The sequence below is a fragment of the Sorex fumeus genome, unplaced genomic scaffold, assembly GCF_029834395.1.
Source record: "Sorex fumeus unplaced genomic scaffold, SorFum_2.1 ptg000067l, whole genome shotgun sequence".
NCBI classification, from domain to species: Eukaryota; Metazoa; Chordata; class Mammalia; order Eulipotyphla; family Soricidae; genus Sorex; species Sorex fumeus.
Genome location: NW_026606124.1, coordinates 5,744,502 through 5,767,639, shown reverse-complemented (window position 1 = coordinate 5,767,639; position 23,138 = coordinate 5,744,502). Strand labels below are relative to the sequence as shown.

Sequence of the window (23,138 nt, the reverse complement as noted above, 5' to 3'; positions counted from 1 at the left end):
AACTTTGCTTTTCTGTGTATGTTTCTGCCCCATCAAGTGGGTGATGGGATTTCATTTGACACTTGGAAGCTTCAGAATGGGTGGAACTCATCAAGTCATTTGTATTGCATCTCTCTCTTTTTTTAAACATCAGCAGGTGTATTTTATTTATCTCAAAGTACACATTTTATTGACTTTTAATTCATTATCCTATATGCTTCTGAAGTTTTTTTCATCCCTCTGATCTTTGGGTGCTTCTGTTATTGCTCTTTCTTCGTTTCTTTCTTGCTCCTTCATTTTTTTAAAATATAAATTTATTTATTGAGTCACCGTGAGAGCAGTTACAAAGCTTTCAGTTTAAGTCTCGGTTATAGAATGATGAAACTACCCGTCTCTTCACCAGCGCACACTGCCCACCACCCAAACCCCCAATATACCCCCCAACCCACCCCCTCCCCCTACCTGTATGGCAGATGGTTTCCACATTACTCTCTCTCTCTACTTTGATTACATTCAATATTTTGACACCAGATCCACCATTATTATTTGGGATTTTTACCCCAACACTCACATCTACCAAAAAAGCAACATTAGACAATTTGTTTTCTAGTGCTGATAATGAATAGTATACAATGTTGTGAGGACATAATGTTGCTACTGCAGCTGCACAGTTTTGGAATTCTAAAATCTTAATAATTAAATCTGGGGGGATTTCTGCCAAAAGCCACTGGGTTGCGAGATTTATTTCTGAGTCTCTGGGATCATGGTTTAAGCCACTTGTTGAGTAGCCAGAGGGCTCGTTTGTGGGTAGCCTCATTGGTGAGGGGAGGAAAGGTCCGGCCCTGCCCCCATCCCATGAGGCCCCGCGTGTCTCCTCACTGCGGCCGGCCCTTTATAGAATGAAGCCCAGACCCCCAGTTCCATGATGTAAATGAAGCCCAGACCCCCAGTTCCATGATGTAAATCTTGTCCTGAATTTCAATAATTTAAATTATTTTTTACACGAGGAAATGAAATGATGGAGTCTTTAAAATTTAGAGCAACACTGAGCAAATAGCATACTGTTTTTACCCCACTTCTCTGATTGGTGTGAAACGTTGGGTTGTTTCAATTGCAAGGTGAATTGGAAAGTCTTGGTAGGAATGTGGCTTCCCCCACTGCCTGGAGGGGAGCGTGTGATTTGTTTGCCAAAGGCCCTGGTAGCCTTCAATCTGTCAAAACCTTGCAGGCTGGGAGTCCTTTGCCAAAGCAAACTATCAAAGTGAAATAACACATGAGTTGTGTGTGTGTGTGTGTGCGCGCGCAAGCGCGTGCTCACACACACACACACATACACACACACACACACATGCTTTCCCGTTCCCCAAACATGAATTTCAAATTGGGTCTGGAGGAACAGGATCAGGGCTATTTGGTCCCTGTTTTGAAGAGGTATGGGCACAGGGACAGATTCCCAATTAGAGAGTTCTGTGAGTGGGGCGGTCATGCTAACAGAGTCTGCTGAGCTGGGTGGGAAGCGTTCAGCCCTTGGCAGGGGTTCATCGAGCCCCTGGGGTTATATATTGCTCTGGCTGCTGTTACTGCAGCCCAAAGAATAATTTCCCCTTTGGGAGAATTTATTCTATTCCATTCAGAGTAGAGCCCATCTAATAACCAAGATTTTATTCCAGAATAAATTTTATGGGGTATCCTGATTCATTTTAGCTTCAGGGGCCCAACTTGAGGACAAAAAGTAGCATTGAAACATCTTACTCTCACTCGTGTTGCATTTTCGCAGCAAGAGACACCTGCAAGCATTTGGCTGCTATTGGTCATGTAAATCCCACAAGAAAGAATTTGGGGAGTTCACATAGATGTTCCAGAGCACCACTGTGGTTTTTTGTTTTGTTTTTGTTTTTATAAATCCCCCAACAAAAAGCACCCAAAGTTGCCTGGACATTTTATGAACTTGTTTATTTGTACTTTTATCTCCTTGCTGTAAATTTTATAAATCATGACATTGACTACTAATTTATTCATTCAGTGAATTAAGCCCTTATGGTACTGGCACTCTGCTCAGTGTTGGAGGGAAAGTACTGACAAACCAACCCCCTGATCTCGTGGAGCTTATATTTGATTGGTTAGAAGGGAGAAATTGAAATAAATAATGAGATGGAGGGGTGAAGAGACAGTAGTACAGCCCGGAGCGCACATGCCAATTAGGCCACCTGACCCAAGTTCAATTCCTGGCACCATATTGTCACTACTCCCTGAAGGCTCCAAGGAATGCTGGGCTGGCACGGTAACCCCTGCACCACGGGGCCTGAGGACCACCGTGTACTTGAGCCCTCACATGAATACTCCAATCAGAGTAGCCAAGAATCACCAATGGAACCCCAGGTCTCCTGAACTCTGCTTGGGAACTCCACCCTCTACCCTGGAAACAAAAAAATAAAAAATGCATGCTAGTGAGTATCATGGAGAAAAAGATACAGACTGAACTGGGAGAATTCATGCTGCTTTATTTAAGCCCAGGAAAGCCTTATGGAGAAGGAACAGCCCTGGGTGGACACCAGGAGTGAGTGCAGGAGCCATCGACAGGACCAGCAACCTGGGATGCAGTTCCCCTGAGATGGAAGAGTATCCCATCTCCCGGCTCTCATTCTCTCTGTCTCTGTTTTTCTGTATGTCTTTCTGTTTTTCTGCCTGTCTCTCTCTCCTCAACAATCTCTGAGAGTTTGGAAAGTATAAGCCAGGTTGAGCAGGGATGCAAAGCTACTCCTGATTGCAGTCGGAATCTGCCAAGAGCTTTGGAGGATTGATGTAGATACTACTGTAGAGAGCCACTGTTTTATTTTCTTAAGAAAAAACAAACAAGCAAAAACACCTTGGGGCCGGAGTGATAGTACAGCAGTAGGGCATCTGCCTTGCACGTGGCCTACCCAGGTTGGATCCCCGGCATCCCATAGGGTCCTCTGAGAACCGCCAGGAGTAATTCCTGAGTGCAGAGTCAGAAGGAACCCCTCAGAATCGCTGGATGTGACCCAAAAGATGGAAAAAGAAAGAAAGAAAGAAAGAAAGAAAGAAAGAAAGAAAGAAAGAAAGAAAACCACACCAACCTGGTTTGCGTTTCAAAGGAGTCAACAGTGCCAGAGGGTGCTACAAGCCTGGCTGTGTGCTGTGTGATCTCACATGTGCCTTCATTTGAGGTGCCTGATCCCTCTTTGCAGAGGAGTAAACAGAGACCCAGTGCAGAGTTTCCCCAAGTCATGGGACCAAGTACCTAGACCCCTGAGTTTTGGTGTCTGTTCACTGTCATTCAGAGGCATAGGTGGAGCCAGAGGGCATATGAGCAGAAGATAGTGGTTCTCTGCCCCCCAATCCCAGACTTTGTTGGCTGAGTCCATTGACTGTGGGTGAAGAGATTCGAGTCGTGATCTAAAACATCAGCCACTTTGCCATCTAGACCCGCGCTGTGGGCTTCCACATTGAACAGGACAGAGCCCCGTATTAGGCTTTGAGTCACACAAAACCAGAAGATTTCATGATCACAGAAAATTCTGTTGGTGTTACCTTGGCAAGTCATCAACTGGCTTTTGTTCTCTTCACCACTTATGTCACATTCTATTCTTTTGACCAGATCCCTTACTTGGAAGACTTTTATGTACAAATAGGCTACACTGAAAAAAAAAAAAAGCCCTAGGGTCAGGAAATAGTTCTCAGGTATGAACTCACATTTTGCACCCACAAGGTCCGAAGTTTGATCTTTGGATCAAAGATTATATTAAAAACTTGCCCCCACCCCCAAACACCCTAAGATAGGCCCAGCCATCACTGAAACCAAGTACCATCCACCTGCATAGCTGAACTGAGTAACTCAGGGAAAGGTTCCCAGCCTCTTACACTCAGCATGGCTGGGGAGGCCCTTATAAATTACAAAAGAAAAAGATACTGTGAATAGATACAAACATTTTAAAATCATACAATTAAAGCTTCTTACAAGCCCTAGACTGGGCTTTTTCTCGCCACAGACCCCTGACCAGGGAAGGGGTTGGCTGTTTTCTTCGCACTCCGGTTCTCCCTTGGTCAGTGTGAATTCCTCCAGGACATGGCGGAGGAGGGAAAAGTGGCTGGGCGAAGAGGCTACCCACTGGCATTGGTGCTGCTGTCCTTAAGTTAGCAATGCCTGTGTCTGAGATTCCTCTCTCAGAGGGTCTCCTCTTGCACATCTCCTGGTATAGGCCATTCTAGCACGGAAGGAAACCCTGGTGCACCCCCAGTTCCTGTCCCCAGGAGCCCATGCCCCTTGTCACCTTTCTTCAAGGGTCCCCTCACCCTGATGAGCCATTGTCTTTGTTGGGATTTTTTCTGGATTACCCACATTTAACTTATTCCTTTTCCACTCTGAACAGATGGTACATCCCTTACTTCTGGAACAGAAGTGCGTGTCATCAGGCTTCATCTGGCTCCAGATGCCATTGTGGGGTGACAGAAAGAATACATTTACACTGTCCCCACAACTCTGAGCCATGTGTTTCATCCCTAAGGCATAGTGCTCAGCTAGGCGGCCCACATCTATTCTGTGTAGAGTATGAGGGCTAGGCTGGTTTCATGCAGTATGGGGTTTGGGTGGAATTTGGGGTACTTAAAGATGGAAAGAGTCTTTTCTAACTTGACAAGCCATAACCCCAGATTTAGATAAACTTTCTCTTCTCCATTTCTGCTGGTGAGCTTTCCAGGACCGTGTTTCCACCTGTGTTAAGTTGCTTGTGAATCACTGGATTAATTCATTTAACTGCTCCAAGTTAAACCCTGAAAAGAATGAAAACAAACACACACCACCACCTAGTAGGACGGATGCATTGACTCAAGTGACCTTGGGTACTGAAACAAATTGCCACAGCTCACCTCTGCTCTGACTTGGTCACTGTGTCAGGACTTTTGGCCTCTGTCCCCATCCTTGAGGAAAAGGGGAAGTTGAGCTCATGGGACTGGTAGAATTGGGGTTCCAGTCTGAAGTGCCTGAACCCTGCCACTGCCACTCCCAGTGCACCCTGCCACTCCCAGTGCACCCTGCTGCCACTGTCCAGCTGGCTCTGCTACCCACAGTGACAAGCCCTCATCAGGACTGGTGACATTGGGCTTAACACAGCTAATCCTGCCCAGGGAGAACACAGGTGACACTGCTGCTAAGGACAGGCTAAGGAGAGTTCCAAGGGAATCCTGGACTGGAAGGGAGGAATCTCCCTACTTAACTGAGTGCCTCTCTTTGACCTTGATTTTTCCCCTTTGAGAAGACCATGCAATCGCCCAGGGCTCTTGCTCTGAGTCACGTGGTGCTTAATGTTACCCAGTCCTCCCTGAACCCCAAGCCAGCTTCTCCGTTTCTCCCCAAGGGATGATGAAAGAGATTGAGGCTCAAAAAAAAATCAAGGTCCTGGGGGCCAGAGACATAGTACAAGTGGGCAGGGCACTTGCCTTGCATGTGGCCAACCCCAGTTCAATTTCATGGTTCCTCCATGTAGTCCCTTGTGCACTGTTAGGAGTGATTGCTGGGTGTAGAGCATGAAATAGAGGTCCTATGTAAGTGGGGAAAGTTGGACAGGATCCTGGATCTGCCCCACGTCACAGCCTGATCCATGCCACTGTGCCATCAGCCCCTACATGGTACGACCCTCAGTATCTGTATTGGCTCGCTCCTAAGGTGAAATGTTCTCTCCCTTCCGTGGTGGGCTGCAGATACTGCTGTTTGGGTTGGCGCTGCTGCCTAGGGCGTACTCACAGCATTGTCTGTTGTCACTTTCCCTCCTCAGCATTCTGGGCTCTGCTGTCCTGCTGCTTGTATTCCAGCTGGTCTGCTCACAGCCCTCTACTGAGCACAGAAAGGTAAGCCACGGCCTGTTCAGGGCCTTCTTTCTGCATGAGGGGGTGGGCTGCTCTGGTCACTGAGCTTGGTGCTACTTCAAAGTCAGTCACTGCTAACTGTGAAAGAAAACATGCCTTTTATTGCAAAGGCCCTCTTAACCCCTGGAGTGAAAAGAAGAAGCTGGATGAAGAGTCTTCCTCTGGGCTGACAGAGTGCTGACTTCACAGCTGAATGGGTTGCAAAGGAGGTTAAAGGGCCAGTGATCAGAATCTCTCCACTCCCACCTTTAGGAATAATGGGAGATAACATGGGTTCTTCCAACATCTCCTTCTGGGGACCCTTCTGGGAAGGTAGAGAGGAGGAGAAGGGGAAAGGTGTGTCCTGCTGTGGCTGTAGTTCTGTAGGAGCCCCATCAGGGACTTGTGGGGTCACATCTACCTATGGCATAAGGACAGTCATGGGTAGGGAGGGCAGCAGGGAAATAAGGACCCAGCCCTCTCTTTGTCTTGCCCACTTCCAGTTCTGGCTGGCAACAGACATTAGCAAAATCCAACCCAAAGGAAAGGCAAGCCTTTAATGCTTTCCCCTTGGGCCACAAAAGTTGGAAAGCGGCTTTGATGAGACAGATAGAATCTGGCACACTACCTTTAATGGGATTTTTGTTTGTTTTTTGGTTTTGATCTACATGCTGCTGTGCTGAGGACTTACTCCTGGCTCAGGGATCACTCTTGGTGGGACTGAGAGGACCATGTGGCATGCCGGGGATCCATCCTAGGTCGGCTGCATGCAAGGCAAATGCCCTACCCACTGTACTCTATTACTCTGGCCCCAGTAACAATTCTCCTTAGGCTCTATGTGTTTTACAGAAAATGAATCATTAAGTCATTGTCATGGAAACCAGCTTACAGCTGCCCCACCATGCAGCATGTTTCCTTAGAAAAAGATCTATGAGCCCACGAGCAAGTATGGCGTGGAGGCTTTTGCTTTGCATGCATGCAACTCTAGTTCAATCCCGGGTACTATGTGGACTATCTGGTCCCTTGAGCACAGTCCAGAATGATGACTAAGGAGTAACCCAGCAAAAAGAAATTGATGCAATTACTCTGAGAAGTTCTCTAAACTTCTGTAATCTGGGAGCTCCTCAAATATAAATTAAAAAAGTGACACTTGGACAGGAACCACAGGGCAGCTGTGTATTAAAGTGTGACTGAGTTGATCAGATCTTTTCCTAAGTTTTCAGGGAAGGGGAGTCTGGAAGGGAATGGAGGCAGAGAAAAAGAGTCCATGCACATTTCTGCCTGCACACAACCCTTCTTGAGAACAGCATGATCCTAGTTAGTCTCATTTCCTTTCCATGTGCGGATTCAACTCTGCTTTTGTTTTTCCATATATGCTGGGTATAAGCCTGTATGGCCACGTTTCTCTGGTAGGGCTGTCAGCTGCCTAAAAGTGGAATCTTGCCTGTTTTGATCATGGCCATAATCCCAGCTCCTGGAATCCAGCCCAGCATGTTAGAGGTGCTCAGAAAATACCTGTTGAGTGACTGAGTAAGTAGAAAGCCTGGCTAGGGTCTAAACATCTTTTGGTTGGAGTCACTTGGAAATGTAAAGACTCTCACTCCAGTGCACCCTCCCTATGCAAAATGCCAGAAATCAGAAAGGACAACACTATGGATGATCACATGTGCTGCGTCCTTCCTCCACTCCCCCAAGCCTCAGTGGCATCCCAATCTCCAGTGTGATTTGGAGGTGAGAACTTTGGGAGGTGAGTAGGTCTTAGGGGTGAGCTCTCCTGAATAGTAGGGAAGGAACTGGTGCTCATATTAGTCCCTACTGAGTGCTACAGGCACCACTGCAGTTTTCCACTGGCAGTCGGGGTATGGAGAGAAGTTTGCGGTCAGGGTACCCCCACCTTCTTGGCCTCACACTTCCAGCCTCCAGGAGTGTGAGAAATACATTCCTGCTGTTTCTCCACAATGCAGTCTGGGGTACCTTGTTTTAGCAGCCCAACAGGACTAAGATGAAATTTGAAATTGACAGGTTGAGATGCTGCCAAAATAAATACCTCACCTGGTGGTGGTGATTTCGGAACTGTTTCATCACCAGACAGAGACTGATAGAGTTTGGAAATGTGTGTTAGGAAAGGCCAGTGAAGTCAGGAGTCAGACCACTCAAAGGTGAATCAGGTGAGAGCCCAACAGGGAGAGAGGGGCGTGGTAGAGAGAGTCTCATTCTCCTTAGCAGGCCCCTCAGCAAGAACATATCCCCCAAGTGAGACAGTCAGTAGACATACATGGCATGTAAGCCCTCCCAAGAAAATGAGCAGTACTTCATTGGAAACTCAGGGCAAGGCTAGAAGCCCATCCCCACCCCTCCAGTCTCATGTGGGGCCAAGCACTGGGTTATTATCAAGCATAGAAGTTTAACAGAAGTTTCTCATTGGGTTTTGGGCTTATTCAGAATTAGGCATTCCTTTCCTCTTCCATCTCTCTCCCCTTTGAACGGGAAGGTTTGCCCAGTGCCTGATTGTGGCTGTAGTTTGGAAGTGTCTATCATGTATGATTTCACAGTTTCTCAGCTGGAGAGCAGTCTTCCTCAGGGTGAATCCATCTCTGACTGTGATTATATGTAGATGCGACTTTGGGCTTAGATTTCTGAGTTGATGCCCGAGCAAGTAAAGGCTTTGGAGTTACAGGAGGGAAAGAATGCATTTTGCTGCATATTTTGATTTGAAAAAATTAGTAGGGGTTCTCCCACGTTGGTATACCAAACCTATTTATCAGAATATTGTTAATACTGTCAGGTGAGTGCATCAGCAACCTGATGGCGCCTTCAGACTTCTAGATACCCCCAAATTGCTGCTGTGCCTTTGTCCAGACCCCAACAATTTGGGGCCAAGTTTACCAAGAAAGTAAATGGCCAAAATTTAGGCATGTGGGAGACACACCCACAAACCATCTCCAGCTCAGCTATATAATTGGAGGCATGGCCTCTCTGGTTCCTGATCAAACTGCTTAATGGCTATGATCCCAGAGACTCAGAAACAAATCTTGGAACCCAGAGGATTTTGGCAGAAATGTGTCCGGTCCCTGCAGGAGGTTACCAGCAGCGGACCACCCTAGGGGGGGAAAGGGTGCTGTCCCTCCACCTGCTCCTGCTTGGTGGCTGGGTGGCTGCTATCCTCCAGAGGCCATTGGACAGTCAGGTTTGGGCCTGCAGTGACAAGACACTGGCTGGGCCTCACGGGTTGGGTGTGGAGCTGGCCCTTTCCTCCCCACCCCAATGAGACCCCAAGTCACCACCCACGCATGGCCTCTCTGGCTCCTGATCAAGCTGCTTAAAAGCCATGATCCCAGAGACTTAAGAACAAATCTCGGAACCCAGCAGGTTTTGGCAGAAATCCCTCCAGATTTAATTGTTAAAATTTTGGAATTCCAAAATTGGAATTCGACCATATCCACACGATAACCAAGCTCATTGAGGTTTCTCGGGAGTTCAAGATGCCGCTCTGCTTAACGTTCATTGATTTAAAGAAGGCCTTTGATTCTGTTGAGACGGAAGCGATCATTGAAGCCCTAGCCAATCAGGGCATTCAAGCCCAATACATCAGGATCCTCCGTGAGCTGTATTGCGGATTCACTACCAGGATCTCACCATTCTACAAAGAAGTGATCGTTGATGTCAAGAGAGGGGTGCGGCAGGGTGATACCATTTCACCAAAACTCTTCAGTGCCACCCTCGAGAACATCATGCGACGACTGGAATGGGAAGGAATGGGAGTGAAGATAGATGGTCGGCAACTACACCACCTCCGCTTTGCTGATGACATTGTTTTAATAACACCAAACATCAGCCAAGCGGCACAAATGCTGGCCGACTTTGACCGTGAGTGTGGAAAGGTAGGACTACAGCTGAATCTTACGAAGACAATGTTTATGAGAAACAGCCTTATTCCTGACGCCCCATTCGCTCTCAATGGAACGACCATCTCCGAATGCAACAGCTATGTCTACCTAGGTCGAGAGGTCAACATGAGAAATGACCTGGCACCCGAGCTGCGCAGGAGGAAGAGAGCGGCTTGGAACGCCTTCAAGAACGTCGAAGAAATAGCTAAGAGGACGAAGAACCTCCGGCTCCGGGCACATCTCTTTGATTCCACTGTTCTTCCTGCATTAACATATGCCTCAGAGACCTGGGCCCTACGCAAACAAGATGAGAACGCCATTCAGGTCTCCCAAAGAAGAATAGAAAGAGCTATGCTTGGAATATCACGTTTCACTCAAATGAGAGAACGAATCCGGAGTTCTGACATCCGTCGACGATCAAGGATCAGGGACGCTGTCTCATTTGCCAAGGTGTCGAAAATCAGATGGGCTGGTCACGTAATGAGATTTAAAGACGACCGTTGGACTAGAGCTGTTACTGATTGGATTCCACGGGATGTCAAGAGACCGCGTGGCCGCCCACCTACCAGATGGTCAGACTTCTTTGTCAAGGTCATGAACGATCGGTTTGAGGCCCTCCATGTTCCCGGAGCGAAGAGATGCCATTGGGCTACACTAGCACGCGACAGGGACAAATGGAGACGTTACTGGCGCCCGCTCGAGCAAATCGACGACTAACGGGAAGTTAAGTGATTAAGTGATTGGAATTCCAAAATTGTGTGGCCACTACTGCAGCTGTGCAACATCATATGTTATTCATATCCAGCAATAGAAAACAAATTGTCTACATTTGCCTTTTCAGCAGGTCTGAGTGTTGGGGTAAAATTCCAAATAATAATGGTGGGTCTGGTGTCAAAATATTGAATGTAATCAAAGTAGAGAGAGAGTAATGTGGAAGCCATCTGCCCCACAGGTAGGGGGAGAGTGTGAGATGGGGGAAGTATACTGGGGTTTTTGGTGGTGGAAAATGGACACCAATGAAGGGACAGATGTTTCATCATTGTATGACCAAGACTTAAATCCAAAAGCTTTGTAACTACTCTCACAGTAATTCAATAAATAAATTTATAAATAAGAAAAAAAGAGTAAGGTGGAGTTCATGCCCAATTCAATCAGCCTAATCAATGGCTGAATAAATAGCAATACTCCTACAATAAAATAAAAAATATTGTTAATAACTGCCATATGATAGAAAGATAGATTAAAATTTTTTTCTAGGGGCTGGAGAATCAGTACAGGAGGTACATGCAGCAAACCCAGCAATCCCTAGCACCACATAGAGTTGCCCGAACCCCTGCCAGGAGTGCTCCCTGAGCACAGAGGAGGATAAACCCTGAGCACCTCTAGGTGTGGTTCAACAGTCTCCCTCCATCACAAACAATTGTTTTTCTAAATAATTTATTGAGTCCTTTGCTTGGACAGCACATAACTTTTAACAATTTTCCTATATGCTACTATGTGTTTGGGATGCTAGGGTTAGCCTGGCAGTGCTCCAGGGAGGGAACATATGGCACTAGGAAATGGACTGGTGCACGCAAAGCCTGTGCCCTTGCCCCCTGAACTATCCCTCCAGTCTCAGTGCTTTCAAAGATGATGAATTTCTTCTTAATATTTATTGGACTTTTGTGGACCTGTAGCTTTCATCCTCTCCAAAGCCTGGCAGCAGAAGCAGCCCCGACAGAAGCAGCCAGTTATTACTGCATGATAAGAAGTTAGATGACACTTCAGGTTTTTTTTTTTATTGAATCACCGTGAGATACAGTTACAAAGCTTTCATGATTGAATTTCAGTCATACAATGATCGAACACCCATCCCTCCACCAGTGCGCATTTTCCACCACCAATATCCCCAGTATTTCATCTGCCACTCCCCCCACCCTCCCTGCTTCTATGGCAGATCATTTCCCTCTTACTCTCTCTATTTTTGGGCATTATGGTTTACAACACAGATACTGAGAGGTCATCATGTTTGGTTCTTTATCTACTTTCAGCACACATCTCCCATCCCGAACAATCCCTCCAATCATCATTGACTTAATGATCCCTTCTCTAACCCAGCTGCCTTCTTCGCCAACGCATGAGGCAGGCTTCCAACTGTTGAACAGTCTTCCTAGCCCTTGTCTCTACTGTCCTTGGGTGTCAGTCCCATATTATGTTATTTTATATTCCACAAATGAGTACAGTCATTCTATCTGTCCTTCTCTTTCTGACGCATTTCACTTAGCATGATACTTTCCATGAGATGACACTTAATTTTAAAAGGTCAGCATTTTCCCTGATGAGTGGCAAGTTAGGAATATTTTAGCCTTTCTTTCTGTACGATATGGTCTCCATCACAAGTTCTTAGCTCTGCTTTTGCAGCACGCAGGCAACCACGTGAAAATGAATGTTCATGGCTGTGTTCCAGAAAAACTTGATTTATAAATGCAAGAGCTGGATTTGGCCCTCAGTTTACCAACCACAGTTTACTACTCTCCTAAAGCCAGGAGAGAGAAGAGTTAATAGCAAGTTTAAGAATTTGAAGTTGGAAGTTGTCTCCTCCTGGGACACTAAGGAACACAGTGTAATGAAAGGGAAAGAATATCTATATTTTCTTATTAAAACTTAAGAATTATGATTGCTATCAAATTGTTTTTATTACTGAGATAAATCATAATTGAATTTCTGCTGACCCATTGTTTTGAGACAAAATGCAATCTCAATCTGTAGCAGAATGTAGCAGAAAGAATTAGAAAACCATTTTATGATCAATTCTTAAGGGATAGCATTACTAATTTGCTCATATTATAGCCTAGTATGTATATGAAAACTAGCCACAAGAAAAAGACATCTCCTTTTCCTTCTAATTACAATAGCGTGTCCAACTGTAGCATATGGAAACATTTCTGTTGGGTAAGTTATTCTGAGGAAAAGACATAATTTGTAAATGCTGTCAAGTAAACTATGCATTTCGAAATGCTGCTCTGATGATGGGATACATCTCTGTAAAGACTGCCCCAAAATAACAGAAGAAAGCTCTGTTGCAGAGTGCAAATAGCTCTTTCCAGAAAGTTCTATTCAGAGGGCCTCCTCTTACTCATGCAACATGACAGATCACCAAAGATTTCCCAGCCTAACCTCTGTTCTTGGCCATTATGTAATGACATTTGACAAATGTGATTATTTTTTCAAAACTCCCCATGCCTTTATTTTCTGGTAAGGTGAGGACAAGATTATGGGAAAAAATTGACCTAGACTTTAATAAGAACCATAACTACTATATGCAAAGAAAAATATGTAAAAGGTAGGACTCTTTTGAGTTACTGAAATTGTACTACTAACATCCTGATGGATGTTCCCTCACCATGCTGCTTTATAAATCATGTGTACCATCAGCATAATCTTTAATCTTTTATTTGGGTAAAAGAAATCATTCTGTACTCCTCTGGGTCCTTGAGATGCTTGACAAATAATCAAATAAGCATCGAACAGATAAGAGAAAAAAGTTACAGGAAAATAGCTGAGAAATTCATTTATATATGGTCTCTTTTATACATGGAAGGGACCCAGACAAACAGACCGACTCACCCATGTGACCCCAGAAACCATTTTTAAATCATTCACTGGAGCAAAAGGTAGTGGGAAGGAGAACAGAACTAAGTTAGGAAGGCTACCAAAGAAAATAGTAAAACAGGTTGTAAAACAAAGGCATGAAAATGAGAAGGGTGGTGGGGTTTGCAGGGAGATGCAGTGAATGAGGATGTTTGCACACAAATCTCTTTCATAGGTTCTTTCTATTCTGACTTCAAAGCCCTTTCCATGAAATTAACCTTTGATCCAAAACATAGTTTGGTGTGAAAGTATTTTTGCTCCCCCACGCCCCGAGAGGAAAGAATTATGAGACATTGCATTTTGTTTTACAGATAAAACCCCCCTGTATATCATACACATGCTTTAATCACAAATGTTCGACCTGATTATTTTAAAGTATGTGTATTTATGATAGAGAACTTAGAAAGTAATGAAAAACTAGAAGAAGGAAATAAAAATTCACTCCTCGAGCCACCAGACAAAGAGAAGTGCTCTTTAACTTTTTATTTATAGAAATGTTCAAACAAAAAGATGGAGTGAAATATTTGTTTTGTTAACTGATTAGCTAGTCATTCAGTGGCGGTCAGGCCCACTGTTTCTACAGCTGATGTGCTGGCAAGGACTTCCCCTGTCCCTTAACAACGCCATATAACTAGATCTTGAACAGAACATTATTAAGGGGCAGAAAGTAACTTTAGGTTAAATGAAACTTATTATTTCTGCTGTAGCCAAGAAGGAGAAGAGAGAAAACAATAATGCTTTAGAAGAAAGAATAGCTTCATGACTTGGGATCACTCAGATTTCTTGGAATCCTGAAAGATTTAACTGTAAAAAGAGTGGGTCTATCTTAAAATTGAAGAAAATAAAAGAGCTGAAAGATAAGTGATAGGTGAAGATAACTACTACATTTGGCAAAACATCACCTATTTAGAATATCACTGATAAAAAAGAAAACCCTTACTGATCAGTAAGCCAGAGTAAGCAAGGCAATTATAAAATAGGTGAAAGACTTAAAAAGACACATCCTAGAAGAAGATTAGCATATGAAAAGGCACTCAGAGAAAATCATTAGCCTTTCAGGAAATAGAGATTAAAATGAAATGCCTCCAGGAAAGGGTTAAAATGAAATATAGTACTTGGTTAAAATGCCAAGTACTGTGGATGTGGAGCAACTGGAACTTTTATACCGTATTGGTACGAGTTTAAAATAGAAAAACCTTTGGAAAACTGGCAGCACATTTTTTAAAGCTAAACATAGACCCATTCAATAACCTCGCTATTCTATTGCTAAATATTTACCCAAGAGAAATGAGTGCATGTATCCACCAAAACATGCATGGAAGTATTCGTAGCAGTTTCATTTACAATAACTCAAAATTGGAAATAATCCAAGAGTCTATCAACAAGAGAGTGAATAAATAAATTACAATATATCCACAGATAACACTAAACAAAAATGTTAAAAAAAAATAGACCTGTTTCCTGCCAAGATGGCATAATAGTGATTGGATTTACCTTCTTAACTAACCAAGGCAAAGCGGTAGGGTTCAGATTTCCCCTGAACTGCTCACCCAAGACAACCAAAGCAAAAGCAAACCAGACAACACAGATGAGACTGCTGTAAAAGATCTTGTACAGAATATAACAAATCCAGCGATATCCGGAGATGAGAAACAAGGAGTTGAACCCTAAATTGTCCCCAACTCCCCTAAGAGTTTCCTGTTCTTGAAGTGAAAAGAAGGAATGAATGGGAATGCAGGTAGAAGCTGTTGGATTCCTAGCAATCAAGGAGATGGACTTGAGAATCCAGTAGGACCGTAGTAGCAAGAGTGTGTAGGAGGACCAGAGAGATAGAACAGGAATCTAGGTGCTTTTCTTGCATGCAGCTGATCCTGGTTCAATTCCCAGCACTACATGGTCCCCTGAGTATCTCCAAGTGCAGCATGGTATAAAGTCCCTGAGTATTTCTCAGTGTGGCCTGGAGGTCCTGAGCACTGCCAGGTGGTGTGTGTAATCTCCAGGTACTGCAGTGCATGGGCACCACCACATTCTCACAAACTCTAAACTGCCAGACCAGGTGGCTGAGAATTGATGGAAAGGGCATCCAGGCCCCTTGAGCATTGCTTACGAGGCTCTGATCCGAAAGAAAAGCATTGGGATTAGAGAGATAATACAGTGGGTAAGGCCCTCGCCTTGCATGGATTTGATCCCCTGCACCCCATATGGTTTCCTGAGCCTTTCAGGAGTGATCCCTGAGTGAAGAGTCAGGAGTAAGTCCTGACTTTTCAAGTGTGTAAAGGCCATGTGGTGGCCAAAATAATCCTAGTTGAAATAATCCTAGTTGAAATAATCCTAGTCTCAACCTGTTATTTGGGGTTTTCAAGCGTGTAAAGGCCAGGTGGTGGCCAAAAACAAAGAGAAAGAAAACACAGAGTGCCTGTAGAAGATGGAAGGGAAAGGGGCAGGGGATGAGAGCAGAGGACACAAAGAAACTTTTATGGTGATGGACATGTCATTACAGTTGGCATGGGGTGGTAGTCTCATGAGGAAACTCATCAAATTGTACCTTTCAGACATGTGCAATTTCTTGTACGTCACTTCTATCTCCAAAAGCTGTTCAAAACAAACCACTGAATATAAGTTAACAAATGGATGACTTTTCAGGGAAATGCTTTTACTTCATGTGTTTTTCTTATTGACTGTAAGAGGTCAGACACCTACAGTGTGACCCCACTTATATTTCGTGCAAGAACAGATAAAGCTGTGATGAAAATCAAGTTGGAATTATGAAAGCCTGGGCGAGGGGAGGTACTGACCAGGACTGGGTTTAGGGAGGCCGTCTGGGAGATTTTGAAATAATCCTAGTCTCAATTTATTATTTGGGGTTTTCAAGTGTGTAAAGGCCAATATGTACACAGTGCATAATGCCATCATTTTAAATACTTTTTCTCTTTCAAGGCCATACCCAGCAGCGTTCAGGACCTGTTTCTGACTCTGTTCTCAGGAATAACTCTTGGAGATGCTCCGGGGTCCCTATGTAGTGCCAGAGTTCAAACCTAGGTCCACTGCATGCAAGCTGAGTGCCCTATCTACTGTACCTATGCCATCAATTTTGGTGTATGTGTATGCAGTACTGGGGGTTGCACCCCAAGGTTTCATCCATGCAAGCCACAGCCCTGGCCCCTCATTTTTGCCCCATTTTTTTAAAAATAAGCAAACAGTCTACTGAAAATCCCAGTACTGTAATGGCAGTGCTAGTTTTTGGAGCAGTGGGGGCTTGTCCCTTGAGTTTCCAGGAAACAAAAAAATGCTCATCCAAAAACAGCATGAGCCTTGCTGTTGTTACCGAGGGTCCAACTCCAGCAGCCCTGCAGAGCTGGCCGTGGGCTGTGAGGCAGGCGTGTGGCTTCCCAGCTGGCCTATGTCAGGCCTTCTGTTTCTAATGGCATAAATATAACCCGCTGCTTCTGAAAAATTAAGAGAATTCCTACTTGAGAGAAATGAAGAAATTAAAAAGTCCTTATTAAAGACTGGGAAAAATGTCAACGTTCCCTAATTCATGGTGTGCCAAATCTCCTGGCTTCAAATCCAGTGGCAGAAAAATCAAATTTGCTTCTATTACAAATGGAGCAGTGAGCTGACAACTCTGCATCGAGAAAGTGCTTTTCACCAGGACAGAAAGAGAACATCTTCGGTTTCTGAGCCTGGAGCCTGAATGGGGGCAGCCTCACCTCTCACCCCTTCCTGGTTTCAAGCCAGGATCCCCCTTCGTCCATCTGATTTTCTTGAGTATGCTGGTTTCTTATGGCATAGAACAGGGCAGAGAATAAAATGAGTCTGCCTGGGACCTGGTTTCCTGTTGGCTAGCCCTGAAGGGCGTTTTTGACCACCACAGTCTGCCAGGCCAACGCTTCAGCTGCCTTCTCTGGCCATGGTGTAATTGATTTTTTAAAACTTGAATTTTTTTCATCCTCTCAACCTATTTTATTTTTAAATCAACAAGGTTTCATTGGCAAAGGAGGGTTCTGGGTACTGACCATCCTTATGTTGCCCCTCTTCTCTTAACTTCTTATATTCCCTCTTAAATACAATATTCAAGGCTTTCTGTGGCACTGTTCCTTTGGCCTTGCTGACTGGGTATCTAGATCCCTTCCTCGCTAAACTGTAAGAAAGTTTAAACTTGTGGGAAAGCTCCACATCTGAATGATGAAGCGTCAAAGACCTAAAGTCTCTTGGATCCTGTTTCCGATGTTCAGGCACCAAGGAATGTTAGAGGCAGTAGACTGGCTTGATGGAACATCAGTGAGAGCCTTTTCCCTATGACACCACAGCCCTGGTTTCGTTAAAGAAATCCCTTGATATTTAATTGCTGCTGACTTCAGGGTCTAAAAGATTTTGCTTTTCCAGGGGCAGGAGATCTAGTATAGTGAGTAAAATGCTTGCCTTGCACATCCCTAGCACGATTTTTTTTTTGGTCACACCTGGCAATGCACAGGGGTCACTCCTGGCTCTGTACTCAGGAATTACCCCTGGCGGTGCTCAGGGGAGCATATGAGATGCTGGGAATCAAACCCGGGTCAGTCGTGTGCAAGGCAAACGGCCTACCCGCTATGCTATTGCTCCAGCCTCTAGTACAGGTTTGATCCTTGGCACCCTATATGGTCCCCCAAGCCCTGCCAAGAGTGAGTCCTGAGCACAGAGTAATCCCTGAACATTACTAATATGTCCTAGCCCACTTGCCCCAGTAGACTTTTCTTTTCTATATTGTGAATATTTCTGTGTGTGCTGTATTTTCTCTATTTCACAGACACTCACACAAATACAAGCTTATAACTTCTTTTCCTTACAAGTTTGTACTTCCATTCATACAATATCTAAAAATAAATACATTATAAATTTGTTATTATTGTATGAAAACCTGTACTCTAAAACCCATATCTCCAATGTGATCTTACTGCAAAAAGCCAAGTTATGCAGAATAGAACGTGTGTGTGCACATATGTGTTTTGATCCCAACCAAGTGACTTTGGGGCTATATAAATGGTTCTAGGAAAAATGAGTATGTTATGTACTTTAATTTTTTTTCTCAAAATTTCCATTCCCTCCCACACTTATACACACAAAACCTAAACCATAAAAAGGTGTTTTTGAAATAACTTCTAAATTCCCCACTATGTTATGTTTCCAGGCCAGATTACAGTTAAAACAAAGTTTGGACAGACAGAATAACTTATCACTTAGGCTATAAATCTTGGCCTTGGGGGGAAGAAACAAATCATAGTCCAGTTCTCAGGGTCCATGAGCCATCCTCTCTGAATGGGGTAGCTACCGGATGGCGAAGGAGGGCCGGACTTGGCAAGGGGAGTATTGGAATGCCAGCTGGCTCCCTTCCCACCAGAGGATACTGGCCCTTTCGCTATTTTGGAGAAGCAGAGAAGTCACTCTTCCTTTGTTCTCATTCTTGTGTTGCTTCTTATATATGTGATGCATGTTTTAACTGAGGGTCAAGTTCACACACCCTCCAGCCCTGTCTTTCACTCATCAAACACTTATGTGGGCCTGAGCACTGAATCTGGGAGGCCAAGTTAGTATCTCCACTCGACTGCTCACTCACCCAGACATGGGTCCAGCGCTCAGCACCTCTGTACTGTCATCAGTTAAGTGGGGGTGGTTCAGCCCTAGCACATAGGCTGTTTGGGGGGCTGCACCAGTAAGTTGTATTTAGAGATCTTGTTCAACCTGTTGTAAATACTACCTAAGGATTGTGTGCTGCTGTGGTCCTGGTCAATGTGCTTTGTGCTCTAGGATGGCACTGAGCAGCATCCTTGGTCTCTCTAGGTTCCAGTAAACTATTCCTTTAGTTGGGGCAACAAAAAACTACCCCAACTAAATCCAGAAATTGCCAAGTGTTTCCTTCAGACAAAATGATCTTTGGTTGAGTTTTGATAAGCTGTTCAGCATGGAATTGCTCCTGCAAAGGCAATGCTGGTGCCATTCCTTTTTTTAGAAGTCCCTGGTTATGAGTGATTGCCTCTGCCTGAGCTAATGTTTGAAAACCCACGCTACATGTGCCATGCATTTGGGAACAGGGTCTCCGTCTGGTTTCTAAAAAGTGGCATTGGCTTGGAATGTGATGTTGGTGTCCTGATTCCATTTCCTTCCGAGATTCATCCGCCTGTGTCCTGCCATGCACCAGCCTCCTCCTGCTGTCCTGAGATGCCCTGAGTGTGGTTGTGTTTTGCTTTGTTTTGCTTTCATGGTGATGGTGCCAAGTGGAGACCCACCCTGCCCCCAACCCTATTTCTTGGCTCTCTCTGCTGAAAACTGTCCTCTTCTCTTCCCAGTATTTAGGCTGTGTATGGGTTTGTGCTGACAAGGGCTCTCGTCTGTGTAAGCTAGCCTGTGAACTGGTATGTGTATGTGTGCGTGTGTATGCGTGTGTAGGTGAAGTTGATGGGCCCCTACAGGTGGCTGATGTGATGCAGAGAGAAGAGAGATCTCCCAATCCACCTCCTGGTTCCCAGTGACCAGCTGGAAAGACTAGGACTGATAGTTTGTGGAAAAGCCCCTTGCAGTACAGGCCAGAGCTCTGCCAGCCCACTAGGTGACCATCAAGCCACACCTGATGTCCACTTGGTCTTCTCGGCATGTGAGTTAATCCCCACCACCTGATTTCCAGGGAAGCTGTGGACTCAGACTGGAGTGAGGAATTGCTCTTTGCAGGAAAGGAAAGTCATTCCTAGGTCTTTGTCCTTCCCACAGAAAGGAATTTCAGGATTAGATGAGCAGTGATGTAAAAACAGATTTTTTGAAGGTTTTGAGGATGGGGAGGAAGGAGGGAAAGGGAAAAGAGACCCATGCTCAAGAAAGAATGGAGACTGTTCCAAAAGCAGGGAGAGCACTCACCTGTGGAATATAAAGTAACAGAAGGGGAGACTAGCACCCAAGATTAGTAGAGATAAGTACCAGGAGGTTTGTTCCACGGCTTGGAAGCTGGCCTCACATGCTGGGGGAAAAGGCAGCTCAGACAGAGGAGGGAACACCGAGTAAGGTGTGGTTGGAGGACCCGCTTGGGATGGGAGATGCGCGCTGAAAGTAGACTATAGATCAAATATGATTGCCATTCAATACCTCTGTTGCAAACCACAAGACCCAAAAGGAGAGAGAGAGAACAAAAGGGAATGCCCTGATGCAGAGGTGTGGTGGGGTGGGGGAGATGGGGTGGGGGCAGGGGTGGTGGTAGGGATACTGGGATCATTGGTGGTGGAGAATGGGCACTGGTGGAGGGATGGGTACTTGAGCATTGTATGACTGAAACACAAGCACGAAAATTTGTAAGTCTGTAACTGTACCTCACGATGATTTACTAATAATTTTTTTTTAAAAATCAGGGAGAACCCCGATACACATCTCAGAGGGGATATGTGGGTGATACATATGCTTGGGCACCACATGTTCTGTGCTTAGCCATTTGGATACAAGCACTGCATGGGCAGCATATGTGCGTGTTTCCTTTGTTCAAGATGGCTTTCATAGCTTTTCCCCCAAGCTGTCTCTTGTGGGACTTTTACTTAGGTAAGAGTCTGTTACTAGGGTGATTGCCAAGGGGTTTGAGTTTGGAGTGGTTGATGGTCTTCTTTGAAATTCTTTCCTGGGGCCGGAGATTTAGTACAGCAGGTAGGTTTGTCCCTGGCATCCCATATGGTCCCCCAAGGACCGCCAGGAGTAATTCCTGAGTGCAGAGTATGTATGTATGTACCCAGCGATGCACTGGGTGTGACCAGAAAAAGCAACAAAAATAAAATGAAATTCTTTCCTGGCCTTTGTTCCTGTGGAGCTGGTCCAGCCTACTCTGGCACCAGGTGAAAAGTCTTAGTTCCTGAGCTCACAGAGTGGCTCTTTGTTGCTTTGGGGCTATTGGTTTTATTACTTTCTAGGAATTCCATTGCTTAGTTCTCTTTCCCTATCTATCTGCCTACATCAGAGGGAATGTCCTGAAGATACCCAGAGCTTATTCCTGGCTTTGAGTTCAATAATTATTTCTAGTAGAGCTTGGAGGTCCCTATGGAGTGTTGAGAATCAAACCTAGGTCAGCTATGTGCAAGGCAAGTGCCATACATGCTCTACTCTCTCTCTCTCTGGCCCTTGTTTTGTTTTGCTTTGAAGCCTATGAATTGGATTACACTTGAACTGAATCTTTGAGCCAGAACTAACATTGCTGGCCCCAGATTTCCTAATATAACTTACCTAAGACTGACCTCTTGAAACTATTGATTCTATGAGCCAAGGGTGCACACTTTAATGTCCTTGCAGCTGTGTCCTAGACATCTGACTCTTTATAAGTCGCACACAAGGATTTAGTGAGGTATGCCTGAGATCCAGAGCCTTTGCTAGAACTGTCTTGTATCACTTATTGTTCAAATTATGTTGGCGACTGAAAGATACAGTTTCTCTCTGCCCCTTTTCCATCACATTCATGTTCCCGGGTTCTGATTCAGACCATAACTCCTTATAGAATCTGATTTCTCTTGGGCTTATTTTGGTTTCCACTTGCCGATACCATGTAGATCTGCTTCTGTTTTTCCCCCTTGGTACTAGAATCAGTGGGATGAAGATCATTGCCCTGATTGTTTTTAGAAAACAAACACATAAACCAGTTTAGAAAGCAATCCGAGATGAAGGCCAGAAAGTATGCAAGCCCAAATGAATCTAGTAGAGCCTTCGAGATTGTGTCTGAGGAAGCGTTGCAGCCAATCCTGTGCTGTTCTTTCTTCTCTTGCTCCTCTGGGGGGGGGGGGGGGATGTCCCACCTAGGCACAGCCCCCCCTCACTCCAACTCCGCTGGAGCAATATGGAGTGAATCATTGACTCTTGAACTTTCTTGAGCTCTTCCATTGTGGCTGGCCCTGGGGTGATTGAAGGAGGAGCCTAATAGGAGAGAGAGAAAAAAGATTCAGAACTAGTCGGGGAGACAGAGCAAAACTCAAGTGTGGTGTCACAGAGAAGAGTGAAGATGCTGAAGTTGACAAACAACAAGTTTTAACCACTTTCTGCACCCGTCTTTTGTAATGTTCTCCTGGGGAGTGAGAAACTACCATTGTATGCTTGTTTATTGAGTAGGAAACTAGGCTCAAAGAGAAATTCCCTAAGGATTTAAAAGGGTAGGGACTAGAGAGACGGTGTAGTGACTGGGGTACTTGCCTTGTACACAACTGACCCCAATTTGATCCCCAGTACCATGGAGGGTCCCCTTAGCCTCAACAGGAGTGATCCTTGAACACAGAGCCAGGAATCAGCCCTGAGCATTCTTGGATATAGCCTCAAAATAAAAAAAATAAGAACCTAAAGTCCATGCAAGAATTGTTCAGAGGATGAAAAAAAAGCGACGGGGAAATGCTGGAATGAGGGGGTGGCAAGAACAAGGAGAAAATTTATCCCGCTGACATCTGGGTGTCGAGGGGTGCAAGGGCTCTCAGTGATCAAGCTTAGAGTCATGGGCCAGTTTTCATCAGAGAGCAGCTTACCTTCTCCGGCTAAGTGGTAAAAAGTGCAGCAGTGACTGAGTGAAGGCACCTGGCGGGAAAGGAGCAGTCCTGGCAGGGTGATCAGGTGGCCTTGGGCATCTCACTTAACTTCTGGGACAGCTTCTTTGTCTTTTGAATGTTCCAGTGTGTAACCCCAGAGCCTACCCCACAGTCAAATACATTTTCAACCATCTCATGAGGATGCCAGCCCTTGGAGGGCATTTCAAGAGATCTATTGTAGTTCAAACGAAAACCTGTAATGGCTCAACGAAAGGTA

General features: G+C 44.9%; 1 protein-coding gene across 1 annotated transcript in view; it reads left to right on the top strand.

The window, feature by feature from the left end:
- THSD4 (thrombospondin type 1 domain containing 4) overlaps positions 1-23,138 on the top strand; it is a 624,572-nt gene that overhangs the window by 1,457 nt on the left and 599,977 nt on the right. Inside the window, exon 3 of the mRNA XM_056128738.1 lies at positions 5,772-5,844. Within this exon, the coding sequence (XP_055984713.1) occupies positions 5,772-5,844 (73 nt within the window). The remainder of the gene's footprint in view (positions 1-5,771; positions 5,845-23,138) is intronic.